Source organism: Onychomys torridus, chromosome 1, assembly GCF_903995425.1.
Source record: "Onychomys torridus chromosome 1, mOncTor1.1, whole genome shotgun sequence".
NCBI lineage: Eukaryota > Metazoa > Chordata > Mammalia > Rodentia > Cricetidae > Onychomys > Onychomys torridus.
This window is the reverse complement of record NC_050443.1, coordinates 46,197,190-46,211,011: the sequence shown is the minus strand read 5'-3', so window position 1 is coordinate 46,211,011 and position 13,822 is coordinate 46,197,190. Positions and strand designations below refer to the sequence as shown.

Below are 13,822 nucleotides of genomic sequence, written 5' to 3'. Positions count from 1 at the left end.
AGGCTCCGTGGATTGCTAGCAATATAATCCCATTAGGGCACAGCCAGACGGATGGACAAGAAAGCCAAAGCTGCGATTCGGGCAGGTAGAGAACAGAACACTAAATGCCCTTTAAGGGTTTGGAAGAGAGAATCGCACAAAGGCGAGAATGCAGCCAGAGACAGAGGCGGTCATCATCATGGCAGAGGTGACACATGGTCACCGTGTGCACACAAACAGCCCCCTCCCCCGGCCCCCACTCCATTGACTCATCTATAAAGCAAAACTAAAAACATCTATGTCTTATTTCTGAGTCACCAATTCTGCTGGTTGAAAATGGCAATAAGGTTTTTAAAGAGTTCTTACTGAGTAGTTAGAGGTTGGAAAGCTCCAGGCCCTTTTCCACGTCAGCTGTGCACTTAAAAGTGCAGAAAGAAAAGCAGGTTTGGAAGGAAGAGTGCAGGGCTTTCCTTGAGTAATTACACCCAAGACAGCTCCTACCCCCAACCCAGTCATCTTTCAGAACCAGGCCTACCAAGCTGAGTGACAGGCTGTGTGCAGTCTGTGACTGCACTGTCCAGAGAGACCTAAGGGGCCACCCAACAACATCCCAGGGTGATGGGAGGCATGCCTCAAGAACCTTCTCGCCCACAGGCAAAATCAGGAGCACAGACCTTGTACATAAGCAACTCAGTGAGACAGGGCAGATTCAAAGGCCAGCATGGCCAAGGGGTGGACAAGGTTATTCCAGGGGCCAAGAACGTCCAAGGGAGAGCTAACTGCCTCTCCACCTCTTGCAATGTAGAGCTCAGAGGTTCAACTTCGCCTCCTCTCTGCTCATTTAATTATAGGAACCCAAATCACAGGCACTTTGTAATTTACCATCCAGTTTAAGGATCACTTTCAGCTGAGACAAATTGCTGGGCCACCTGGGCAGAAGAATAAAGAATGGCAGGAGTCGGGAGCCCTAAGCAAACGGGAGAGCAGTCTTCAACGTAGACAATCGGCCTGGAGATTTGACAGCGTCAGAGAGCAATGAAGCCAGAGCCACCAAAAGGCAAAATCTTAGCTCTTAGGATGTTCGAAGACACAAAAGCCAGTTATTCCTTTTGGATAAACTCTGACCTGCCTCAGGAACTGACTTCACATAGCAGAATTTCCCCTTCCACCTCACATCAAGTGCTGGAGAATTGTCATTTTGATCAGGACCACGGCACACTTTGCTGGCTTCTGTCACAGATAATGATGAAACTAAATTTAACACAGCCTGGTGCTGCAGTTTGAGTTATGAGGCCACGCTCCCTTCATTTCACTCGATTCTCCTGAGTGTGTAGTTTGTCGATCTGTAACAGTGCTCAGAGCTCTCCTGGTGGGACTGCACACTGGAGCCCCCTGAGGCCCTCCACGGGCCATAAATCGAGATCAGCCCGCTCCACTGCCCCTCTGCAGGGCTCCATCAGGAAAAAAAAAGGGCCCTATGTTGGCAGTCCTTGGGAGCCGCACTGACTTAGTGCCCAAACTTGGCTTCTCTCAGTATAAGTGACAGCCAACCTCTACACCTCCGGGGTGGGAGAAAGGGCATTTCATGACTAGCGCCTTGCTTCTGAACATCACCGGGTCGTCTCATTAACCTGAGGCAGTACAAAGTCACTACCACTACGGATGAACAAGTCAAGTGACGTGTCCAAGGTCATGCAGCTAGTGTGCAGACAGCTGCCGTTTTAGCGGCAGCCAGAGCCCAAAGCAAAGCAACCATCCTCTTTGCCTAGAGAGGTTTTAAGTGCAGAGTCCAGCCTCCAACCATCGGCAGCTTCTGGGTCCCTTTGCTCCCAGACCCAAACCTGACACAGGCACCAGCGCGCCACACCGAGGAAAAGCCAGTCCCTGAGTTGCCGGCCACGCTCAAGTCGCCCACTTGAGCCAGCGCCTGACTGCCTTGGTGCACGCACCTAGCCCGGAGCCCCGCGCCACCCGTCGAGGGCAGAGTGGCCCGAGAGGCGGAGCCAGAGCTCGGAGGCCACCGGGAACTGAGTGGACGCTGAGGATGGCGCGAGTGGGCAGAACGCGGCGACCCCTTGGGAGCCCACTCCGGCGCTGCTGGGCAGGTGTCGGTGCCCGATCAGGGCTTCCGAGGCCACACTTCCGAGTGCGAGTGCCCGGCGACACTGCCCGGGAACCCACAGCCTCGGACCCTCCCGCATGACGGTCCACGCAGACCACCACCTCCTCCCCGCCGAGTGTCCCTCGGCAGTGCCCGCGTATCCCCGCAGGGCGCCCCTGCCGTCCCCAGCGGTGCCGGCCGCCTTCCCACGCGGCGCCGGCGGCGGCCGAGCTGGCAGGGCGCCCCCTCGCGCGTGGCCGCCGGCGTCCGGGAAAGTTTGGGGCGCGCGGGGCCGGCGGTACTCACCTGGCCCAAGTTGAGGTAGCCGTGCGCCGCAGCCACGCGGTCCGCCGCGCCGGGGCCGCCCAGCACTTGCACTGCCCAGTGGTTGGTGTAGACGGGGCGCGGCGGCGGCGGCGCGGAGCAGGCGGCGGGCAGCGCGAGCAGAAGCAGCCAACGCCAGGGGCGCAGTGCGAGCGGCGGGAGCCCGTGCCGGCCGGCGGCCCCTGTGCCTCGCGCGACATCGGCGGCCCGGGGCGCCGGCCGGGGCCCGGGCGCTGGCGGCGCGCACGGAGGCATGGCAGCGGCAGGCTCGCGCGGCGCCCGAGCGGCGAGTGCGCCGGGGGGTGGGGAGCCGCCTTTTAAAGCCGCTCCGCGCCGGGGAAGCGCCGCCGCCGCCGCCGCCGCCGCCGCGGGCGGGAGCCGGGGAGGAGGAGGCCGCCGCGGCGCGTTCCCGCCCGCGCGGCCCGGTGGCGCCCCTGGGCCCGCGCTCGTGCGGCAGTCTCCCGGCCCGCCAGCAGCCGTGGGGGCCGGCGCAGGGGAGACCCGAGACTTTGGGGCTCTTGGGATACGACGCTGCCCGAAGTGGCAGCCTCGGCCCCGCACGTTCTGCAAAAAGAGTCGGGAGGGCCCTGGGCATCCCACGTGAGTTTCCCATATCCCCCGAGGAGTTGACTTAGGTCGGCGCATTTCTACCGGTTGCGCCCCTGGAGGCTGAACTCACCTGCTGGGGTCCCCAAGGCTAGACAGCCTTGCTCAACTTAGCTGTGGCAGTGAACATGCAAATGTGCCGGATCTTGGGGTGGGGGAGATGCCAGGGAAACACTGGGGTGTCCCAGGACCTGGCCTGATCTGAAGACCATATTGAATGGACAAAGGGCATGTGGTGAACTCAGCTGGAGTCCGCAAGAGTATTGGGGACACAGCGTCCATACAGGACTGAAGTTGCTGCCTAGCTAGGAAGGCTAGGCATGTGAACCCCGTGGCTGACTGACCACTTTGTGTCTGTGTGATCTTGGGCACCTTTCTGTCCTTGCTGGGCCTGTAAGATGGGGGTAACAATAGCATCTCTCCATCTGGCTGTTTGAGGATGTCAGCTCTTACCTTGCAATCAGCTGACAAAGATGTTTGTTTGGATGAGCCCCAGGACCTGCCACGTGGTTGGTGTTCACTAGATTGTGTATACTCTTAAAAACGAGCTAAGACCAGTCAGTAGGAAAGTGAGTTGACTCATCCTCACTCTCCCTCCTGGAGCAGCCTGGAGAATTGTGCACGTGTTCACACTGTGAACAAGTCAAGATGAGGGGCTAGGGTGGCTGCCACCCTCAGAGGACCCATTGGTCCCAGCTGACCCCACGCAGCCAACCTTCAGCCTGATTAATGCAGGAGGGGAAACGGGAAACAAAATACAACAAAACAAGGCAGAGAAAGCCTTGAGGCAGGAAGGAAGTGGCTTCTCCAATGCTCAGGTTCATAGAACAGCTGGTTCCCGTTCTGCGGCTGTTTGGAAGTTCACTTGCCTAAATCTATATAGTCCGGTAGATCTGACAGAAATGAGAGGAATACAGGGTAGACGTAGGGCAGGATCTACCGAGGGCCACCTGAAGTCCTTTCCAACATCCCTTTCAGGAGTCCTTGGGTTTTATATCCCACATGATTCTTCCTTTCTACAAGCATGAGTCACCCTAATGAAGGAGGAAGAAGGGAAGGAAGTATGTGGAGAGGCCCAGCAAGGACAAGCCAAATTCATGCTAACAGGACTCCTGCCAAGGGCCCCTGTTAGCACCTGGGGCCTTCCCTCTTCTTCCCCAGACCATGACTGACCCTGCTGTCCCCAGCCAGATCCACCCTATGTTGCAAAATACAAGGCCCTGGGTCAAGGCCTGGGTGCTCCCTGGCGCCCTGCCTGCTGGAAAGATGTGAGGCCATCACACAAAGTGGCCAGCCCTTGAAGAGAACACGCCACACCTGTTGGACAAAAACAATACCCAGAGCGTCAGCCTACCTCTGGCCAGGCAGGCCGTCCTTAGAGAAACCACTGGATGGAGGAGAGTGGAGTTAGGGGACTCACTCTGTTCCTTTCCAGAAATCCACCTGGACAGCCTGAGTCCCCTTTCTGGCCCTCATGGACCAGCCTGTGTCTGCCTCATCCTGGATCCTGTGCTGTACTTTAAGAGCATGGCCTGCTTGAAAGCCCTGCATACTGCTTGTAGTCTAGATGCTATGGAGTACCTCAGACCTCCCAGGAGGGTACCCTGTCAAAGCAGTCATCTTGACATGCAGAGATAGGGGTTTTCTACAATAATTTGGTAGATTAGGGGATTTAGCATACTGAACTGAGAGGAGATAAAAATGCATCTGAATTTTGTACTCGGAGGGATCTGACTTTATTTTATTAACAAGGCTGGTCCGTTGGGACTAAACTTTCTGCTTGTTGTAGAAGTACCTGGGCCACAGCGTGGCTGTAGAAGACCAGCTTGCCCAAATGAACATCCTAAATCAAATCGCCTCCTCTGAGTTTCCTATTGATTTACGCGATGACAGGATTAACTCAATCACAGGAGTGTCCCAGCCCTCTGAGTTGAGATAGGATCTGTAATAAAACTTGCCTGTCTTCCTGCAGGGAGGGGATTTCATTACTCACTCAGCTCTGCTCTCCAGATGGCCCTGAGGTGCACACAGCTTCCAGGCTCATGGGGGTGGGTGGGTGGGGGGGTGCATGTGCTTCTTCAGATTGAGGTCTGCCAGGCTGCTGAAGGACAGGACACAGACTAGAAAGGTCACTGGAGATGGCCATGTCTCCGAAGTTAGAAAATGCTCATACGTTTTCCCAAAAAGAAGACCACCAGGAGGTGTTAAGGAATTGTATTCTTTTTGTTTTGTTTTGTTTTACAGGGTTTCTCTGTGTAGCTTTGGTACCTGTCCTGGATCTCGCTCTGTAGACCAGGCTGGCTTCGAACTCACAGAGATCTGCCTAGCTCTGCCTCCCGAGTGATGGGATCAAAGGTATGTGCTATCACCACCTGGCCGGAATTGCATCCTTATGCCTATCTCTGGTCCCTGTATAGCAAGAGCAGAGCTGCCTAGCTGAGCCCCAGTGTACCCCTAAGTCAAGGCTGCACAGCCTCTTGGGATTCAGAATTACCTCCATTTAAGTGATATAAACTTGACTGCCAAATTGTACCTTTGAAAGTATGCTAGCTTCTACAGGCCAGATTGAAAGCTCTGTGTCACATGGGCAGCACCTTTAGGGGTCTGGAGAAGAGTGAGCACTCAACACCCAGCTCACCACACCACTCACTCAGTGTGTGACCTCAGACAAGTCCCTTGAGTTTCCTCTGCTGTAAACGTCAGGCGCTGCTGTCCCTGTGGAGGGCACTGTGAGGGTGACAGGAGATGGTTGGTGTGGAGCCCTCTGTCCAGCACCTGGCACCCAGTAAGCGCTTTAGACAGCAGTGGTGACCATGCTCTGCTGGGTGCCAGGCACTTCACAGTGAGGCACAAAAGTTGGGGTTGCCCTGTTTCCCTGTGCTAGGCTCTGGGCCCAGAGTGTACCATCTGTATCAAGGCCAGGTTTTTGCATATCTGCAGGTTTTTAACATTCGGAACCAGGAGAACAGCTCGTGGTTGATACTTGGCTGTCACCAGTGGCTGGGTCTGAAACTGAGTTCTTCCAGAGAGGGGTTATGACCTGGGGCCTCTAGCTCCTGAGAATCCTTGGAGACCTGCTTTGCAGCATGTTCTCAGACTGAGAACCAGCTAGGGTTAACCAGGGTACTCTCCTCATTTTTCTATCAGGACCAAGGCAGAGGATTCCTCATTACCCCTCTTTGCATGGTCTGCACAGTGGTCCCCTCCCCCCCATTTTCTTCCACACCAACAATGTAGCCTTTGCATTGTCTCCAATAACACTTCCCACCTTGGACATTTTCCTTCTTACTATTTTAAGAATATTTACTTCATTTAAATTATGTTATATATGCATGTGGGTGTGTGCACCCATAATCTAGGGTGCCTGTGGAAGCCAGAAAAGTGCAATGGGTTCCCTGGAGCTGAAGTTACAGGTGGTTGTGAGCCACCCAACCTGAGTGCTGGGAAGCAAACTCCTGTCCTTCATAAGAGCAGGAAGTTCTCCTAACTGTTGAGCTATCTTTCCAGCCTCTGACACTTTATTTTATAACACCTTAGAGCTGGGGGGGGGGGGTTAATGAATGGAGTGCTTGCTGAGTGTGGACCCTCAGCATCCATGTTAAAAAAAAAAAAAAAAAAAAAAGTGGGTCCAGCAGCACTCACCTGTAGCCAGCAGTGGGAGGCAGTCTGGAGGATTCTCTGGCTTCTCTGGCGCTTGCTATGTGGCCAGGCCAGCTGACTTGGTGAGAGCCTGGTTCAGGGAGAGACCTTGTCTCAAAACATAAGGTGGAGAGTGATTGGAAACACAATGTCAGCCTTTGGCCTCTACACATATCAAATGTGCATGAACACTTGTACATATGTGTGTGTGCTGATGACACATGGTGTCAGTGCCTTTAAGACACAGCTCAGGAAAGAGACCCGTGGGACTGTCACAAATGTACTTGCTTTTCCCTCCTCCTTGTGGCTTCTATTGACATCCACAGAGCTTTGATTTTTCTTCTTGTTTATATTCTTTTCCATCAAAATTGATTGTGATAATTCTGCAAAGTGAAGGCTCCTTCTGAACTGGTTTAATTGTCAAATGCTACCTATTCTGTTACTCTCAGGAGATTCTGGCTGCTTCAGGCTGCTCTGTGTTCAAAGGTAAGATACCTGGTGGGGCTTAAACACTTCCCAACAAACCATACTTCCTTGAGACCAGATAACATCAAAGGTCTTCAATATGAAACACTGACGTGACCACAGGAAGGAGCTGAGACATGGATGGGGGTAAAGGTCTCCCCACCCCAGGGACCTCAAAAACTGTTACCTAGGCTCAAGGTTTCCCCTAGTCACATGCACTTCTCTACCAGCTTATATTTCTTCTCTCTCCTTTTCACACTCTGGGAATCTGACACACAGCTCTCCTTTGCTCGATGGGGGACAGTTCTTTCCCTCACAGCCCCCTAAGCTCGGTTCCCCTTATCCATAGAATTCTCATGGACCAGCAGACGCTCTGGTCCCACCTGATTCTCCCTTTGTATCTGAACCCTAGAGTTCTTGAGGAAGAGCCCCCTGAAAATGGCTTTCCCTGCACACACAGTTATCTTGGACCCCACAACTAATATGCTGGGGCTCCTTTCATAATACCATGTAGAAGCTGAGTGTCAAAAACCTCAAAGTTGCCAAGCGGTGGTGGCACACTCCTTTGATCCCAGCACTCGGAAGGCAGAGGCAGGAGGATCTCTGTGGAGTTTGAGGCCAGCCTGCATCGAGTTCCAGGACAGCCAGAGCTGTTACACAGAGAGACTCTGTCTCAAAAAACTAAAAAAAAAAAAAAACAAAACAAAAACTCAAAAGTCTAAGACACTCTTCCTAAAAGAGGCTCTGCAATGTGTCCCCTTTTTGCCTTGTAGGATTTCCTAGACTCAGAGCTACGGATGACGGAAAATCACAATGCTGATCCCTGCCCCCCACAATGATTTGGATGCCTCTGGTTACAGAACGCTTAAATGGCCATGGGAAGGAAGCACAAACAGTGAGGTGGCAACTCAGAGCCTCAGTGACACGGAGACCGAGAATGACTTCTCTATCCTTCTCCTGGCTTTGTCCTTTGCCTCCTAAGTGACTGCCGCAGACTGGAGCATCCTTTCCTCTCACAGCCTCCAAGGGAAGAAGGCAGGTGTGACTTCCTGCCTCTTGAAGGAGCAGAACCCCCACCCCCAGCCCATTTCCCCTTGGGCACCACTGGGCAGGCCTAGGTCACAGGCTTTCTTCCTGCAGGCCAGTTTCGGGGGTGCTGTGACTGATCATCTTGAGTTTTCTCCTGGAGGGGCATTCTCCACCCTGCAGCATGTTGCTGCCCTAGATCGAGCCAAAGAAAAATGAAGGCGGCAAGAGCAGGCAGCAGCCTGAAAGTGGCTGGGGACCCCGCCCGTCTCCCCCTCTCTGATTCTATTGTGTTCTTCCCTCTAGATTCTGCTCAGCTAACAGCAAGCTCCGACAAATGTTTCTTGAAAGGATGGAAGGGAAAGAAGAAGGACTGGGCAGGAAGAGAACCAAAGGGGTGGGAAAGGAGGGGGAGCCAGGCTCAAGTGTTATTAAAATGAAACACTGCCCAAACCACGCCACCGAACCACCACAAGCAGCTTTCACCTTCTCCAAGTGTCCCAACCCTACGATGGCAAAGTGACGATCTGGCTGTGTTTACATTGAGTCCCGCTGCAGGATGCATCCCCTGTTCCTCTGTAGAGACGTCCTTGATTCCAGACTGGGTTCCCAGTTAATGCCCATGTGTTTTCCCAGGTGAATGGAACTTCAGAACTTGGGCTCGATTTCCAGGCAGGACAAACAGCCGCGCAGACGACTGAGTGGGAGTGATGAGTCTGCAGTCACCAGAAGAACCAGAAGCTTAGTTCTGTCTGCAAAGAGAAGCCCAGTGTGTCTGTAGCTGTCAGAGCCTGGTGCAGGCCTGTGCGGTGGATACAATAGAAGTTAGTGTCGGGTGGGGTCTTTACAGGTCCCATGAGTTCAATCTTCCCCCAAGGAAATCACAAGCCAGGGAATGTCTTTGTCTCCTGTCTTGCCCTTCTCCAAAGCTGTCCTGATGCCCAGAGAACCACGCTTGGTGTGCTGCAGCCCTTACTTGGTTCTTTATTCCTTCCCCAGACCCTTCCCCTCAGCAGGAGAGCCCCCACCCTACGAAGGATGCCCACCATCTCTGCCCTACAGCCCCTTCAGTGCCCCTGCTCTGTGTCTTCGGTTGTAGCTACCAGGCGTCTGGACAAACAAGCACCAGTCTGTTCCCCTGTGTGAGCCTTGCATCCACCCAGGAGCCGTCCCTGTGCTGCCGAAGGCAGGCGGGGAAGAAGCAGAACCACTCTGACTGGTCGGCCTCACCCAACATTCATTCTCTCACACCTACAAGGACACGGGGAGTCTGGCTGTCCTGCTGATTCAGCCCCTCCAGCGCCACGCCCCCACTCCCGGCTGAACACTTTGCTTCCACCATTCTCAGGAGATGGTCTCCTGCCTCAGGCTCTGGCTTCCCAACATTGTTGTAGGGGTCCATGGGTCTGCCACCTACCTCCTGCTCTCTCCTTCCCTGTGTGTAAACAGTCCTGGAGAAGCTGCCTTGCCCAGCTGCAGGGCCTGGGTCAGGTTCAGCATTGCCCTCTGGTCAGTTTCTCCCCTGCTCTGACTTAAACCCACCTGCATCAAGCCCCACCCCCAGAGCCCTCAACACTCATCACCAGCATCCTCCGTGGTAATAACTCCAGTGTGTGGTGTGTGTGTGTGTGTGTGTGTGTGTGTGAACACATGTGGACGCACACCATAGTACACGTGTGGAGATCAAAGGACTAATTACTGAAGGTTTCTTCTTCCTCCTCTTTTTTCCGCCCCCTGAAACAAGGTTTCTCTGTGTAACAGCCCTGGCTGTCCTGAAACTAGCTCTGTAGACTGGGCTAGCCTCAAACTCACAGAAATCCACCTGCCTCTGCCCCTGCCACCGCCACCTCCTCCTCCTCCTCTTCTTCTCTGTCATCTCTGGGAATTGAACTCAGGTCACCAGGCTTGGTGGCAAGCGCCTTTACAGGCTGTGCCACCTCACTGTCCCCAGCCTTTGGAAGAAATCTTTGAAGCCTGATCTTCATGGGACTCCTGGCACCTTCGTCTGCCCAGCCCGATCTCTTCATTCTCCTTAGGTCCTCCGAGGCTGGCACAGGATCCTTGCTGGCACAGGATGGCCCCAAGCCCTGGTGTTCTTCCTCTACTGTCACTCTCCCAGGGGTCTCCCCCTCTGGTGACTTTGGACATACAAGTGACTCCGGGTGACAGACACCTCCTCCATTTGGATGTTGGAGGTTTGTCAGAAAACTCCCCCTCTGCACCCCACTTCAGCCTGGATGTGGTTGATTGTGTGTCCCAGAGGTTCAGGTGTTGAAATTTAATCCCCGCTGTGAGGCCTCACAGCAGGATGTGATGGGGTTGGAAGCTCTAGTGATCAGAGGTGGGGCCTCTGGGAGGTGATAAGGATTAGATAAAGTCATCAGGGTGGAGCCTTTGACTGGGTCTGGTGGCTTCATAAGAGGGGAAAACCAGGAAAGCCATGGACCCAAGCATACATGTACCCTCCGTTATCACATGATACCTTGCACCATCTTGGGACTTTTTCAGATGCACCTGGAAAGCCATGAGGAGAGAGAGAGAGGGAGAGAGAGAGAAAGAGATCTTTTCTTCATAAGGCTTCCCAGCATCAGCTATTTCATTACAGTAATGCAACATAGACTCATACACACCTTTGCTCCAGTTACAGCAAATGCCAGCTCTGTCCTGAGAGTGGGGTTAACTTTCGCCCTGCCCCTGGTTCCCATGTCTCCCGTATCAGTAAAGCTGGTTGTTGCCACATTGGAGATCCACTCAGGACCTTACTGATTCTTACCATGCCCTCCGCTATCCCTTTGGTCAAGTCCCCTCACCTCCCAGGAGCCTCCCAATGGCTCCTCAATGTGGAGACCCTTGTGTGACACTCTACCCTTGCCTCAAAGTGTCTCCCACAGCTTTCAGTCTCATGTAAAGAGAAATCTAGTCCCCAGAGGGTCCACATGGCCCCCACCCAATTCAGGGTGGAGACTGTCAAGTAACAGAGGAGCAAGCATTGCATTGCATGGGCCAAGGCTTCTCAGAGGAAATGATTTTGAGGTGAGCTTGTGTTGGGGCCCTGTCCCTGCATTTTCCCCCAGGGTACTCTTAAGCAGGGAGACATGAGGAATTTGTAGATAGAAGTATAGAGGAGAGAGACAGACAGAAAACACAGGATAGCCCTCGGGAGGGCCTGGGTCTCAACCCACCAGCCCCTTCTGTCTCTACTAAAGGGCTTCTTAAAAGAACGCCAAGGGGTGGAGCAAAAGACCTTCCCCTAGCTCAACACAGCAAGTGTAGAAGGTCCTAAACACCTGGTGACCTTGCATGTGGTCCAGCCATCCCCTAAAGCAGCCTTGCTGTGTAAAGCAAGCTCAGATCTCACTAGAAAACGTTTATGGGCTCCCACAAGCTTGAGGAAATAAACAGGAGCTATGCAGATAAGTGCTCCATCGGTCAGGTCTAAGCAAGGGAACAAAACTCACATTAAACTCTGATGGAGGAAACCATGACTTGGGTAATAGAGGAGCCATCCAGGGACAGCCTAGTCTCCCCGGCTCCTGATAGCGTCCAGGAAGAACATTCCAAGGTGGACTAGCATGTGCAAAGGCCCTGGGGTCGGAGGAAGCTTAGTGAGTGTTCTAGAAGCTAGAGAGGAGGGGAGAGAGGGAGAGAGTACTCATAGTTAAAGGAAGGAAGAGAGAGAGGACAAGGACTGATACAGGTCAGGCTGTGACAGCTTTGGACTCCATCAGAAGAATAGAAAGCCAACCGGCCCAGCCTCAGTGGCTCCCACACCTGTACCTATACACTCACTGTGACTTCAGGAGGCCAAGCCTGCCTCTGTTCCTACATGGTCAGCTCTGCCGGATTCCTCTGCCCTAAGTGCCTCCTGACATCATGCATCATGCTTACTCTGGGTGGTGGATTCAGGGCTTCCCAATTCCTGGGAGCAGTGGTCCTCAACCTTCCTAATGCTGCGGACTCTTTAATACAGTCCCTTATGTTGTGGTGACCCCCAACCATAAAACTATTTTCATTACTACTTCATGACTAATTTTGCTACTGTCATGAACCATAATGTAAACATCTGTGTTTTCCTACAGTCTTAGGTGACTCTCCAGAGGGGTCCCGACCCCCATGTTGGGAACCACTGCCCTGGAGGCTTTTTCTATGTTCTCATTATTTATAGTCTGGCTCCCTGACTCCCTTGGTCCAGCTCCAGTCACTCCGGTCAAGCTCACTAGCAGTACAGAGGTCTGGGGCCCCAGCAAGGACTTCACCTGGTCCTTCAGGAAGGACCCCTTGATGCCCTCTACCCCCTACATCATCTGCCACAGAGAGAGCTTGGGGATCACCTGTCACAGTGTCTACGCCCTGTCTGAGAGGATCCGCTGCACTGTGGCCGCCTCCTGCCATTCTGCAGCGTCATCTTCCGAAGGCTGAGCATTTGGTAGCCAAACGTTCCCATGGACCCGTAGGCGGACCCTTCCACTCCTCTTCCTCCCTTCTTCTGCATCTAACCAAAGTGATCTTTCCTCAAAACCAGCCACACACACACACACACACACACACACACACACACACACACACACACACGGGTGTGCTCCCTCTGAGAGCCGCCAGTCACAGGTGGTCACCACCGCTAAGAGGAAAGCCCAGACCCATGGCAGGGAAGCTTAGAACCTTCGAACTCACAACTAGCTCACCGAGGACCAGCTGGAGCACCTCACTGGATCTTGTGACCACATGACAGGATGTAATACTCAATGGTTCAAGTAGTACAAGGGGTGGGTGTCCAACCACAAAATGAGGGGCGGAGCCAACAAAATGGGATCATGGTAGCAACGCTAGACTTGCCTAGGTCTTAGCCCTTGCTCTGCCACTTCCTGGCCGTGTGACCTTGGAGGAGTCAGCTAACCTCTCTGCGCCTCATTTTCCCCAACTGAGCACAAAATGCATGTCATATTTGTGTTCACTACTGATGAATTAGTGTGAAGCTGGGCTCCTGGCAGCCGTGCGTAAGAGGGCTTATCCAAAAGACAGACATTTGACAGTAGCTAGTATTAGTTATACGGATGGCTCAAGACGTGGATGTGGGGATGCAGCTGGGCTGTCCAGCCTCACCAGAGCTTTGCATCTCTCCTGTAAGTGACTCACAGTCCACCTTCCCTTTCCCCGTGACACCCCATAGCATCCACAGGTGCTGCATCCACAGGTGCTGCATCCACAGGTGCTGCATCCACAGGTGCTGGGCTCCCCCACGTGTGGCTGATGAAAGGTGTGTCTCCTCATTGTGAGCTCACTCCACTCCCCCCTTCTGTCTGAGGGGTGGGAATCCCGAGCACAGAGGAAAGACCTTACCTGTGAAGGCTTGAATGAGAACAGACCCAGTAGGTTCATCTGTTGGAACGCTTGGTCCCCAGCTGGTGGAAACATGTGCGAAGGATTAGGAGGTGTGGCCTGGTGGGAGGAGGCGTGTCACTGCGGATGGGCTTTGAGGTTTCAGAAACCCATGCCATTCCTAGTTAGCCCCCTCCCCCTCCCTTTCTCCCTCCCTCCCCCCACCTCACTTCCTGCTTCTGGAAAAAGATATAAACTCTCAGCTACTGCTCCAGTGCCAAGCCTGCCTTGTCTGCTACCATGCCTTCTACCATGGTGGCCATGGATTCCAACTAACCCTCTGAAACTGTAAGTCCCAATAAACTC

General features: G+C 53.6%; 1 protein-coding gene and 1 long non-coding RNA gene across 3 annotated transcripts in view; one reads left to right on the top strand and one right to left on the bottom strand.

The window, feature by feature from the left end:
* Positions 1-2,765, bottom strand: part of Pcsk6 (proprotein convertase subtilisin/kexin type 6) — a 179,314-nt gene extending 176,549 nt beyond the window's left edge. For both annotated transcript variants that reach the window (XM_036191078.1, XM_036191087.1), the window contains exon 1: positions 2,387-2,765. In XM_036191078.1, the coding sequence (XP_036046971.1) occupies positions 2,387-2,659 (273 nt within the window). In that variant the 5' untranslated portion in view covers positions 2,660-2,765. The remainder of the gene's footprint in view (positions 1-2,386) is intronic.
* A 4,297-nt stretch (positions 2,766-7,062) lies between these two features.
* Positions 7,063-9,826, top strand: LOC118571559. The gene is made up of 4 exons (XR_004943371.1): positions 7,063-7,135; positions 7,888-8,153; positions 8,447-8,537; positions 8,777-9,826. It is a non-coding gene; the product is annotated as an uncharacterized LOC118571559 (long non-coding RNA).
* Positions 9,827-13,822: the final 3,996 nt, after the last annotated feature.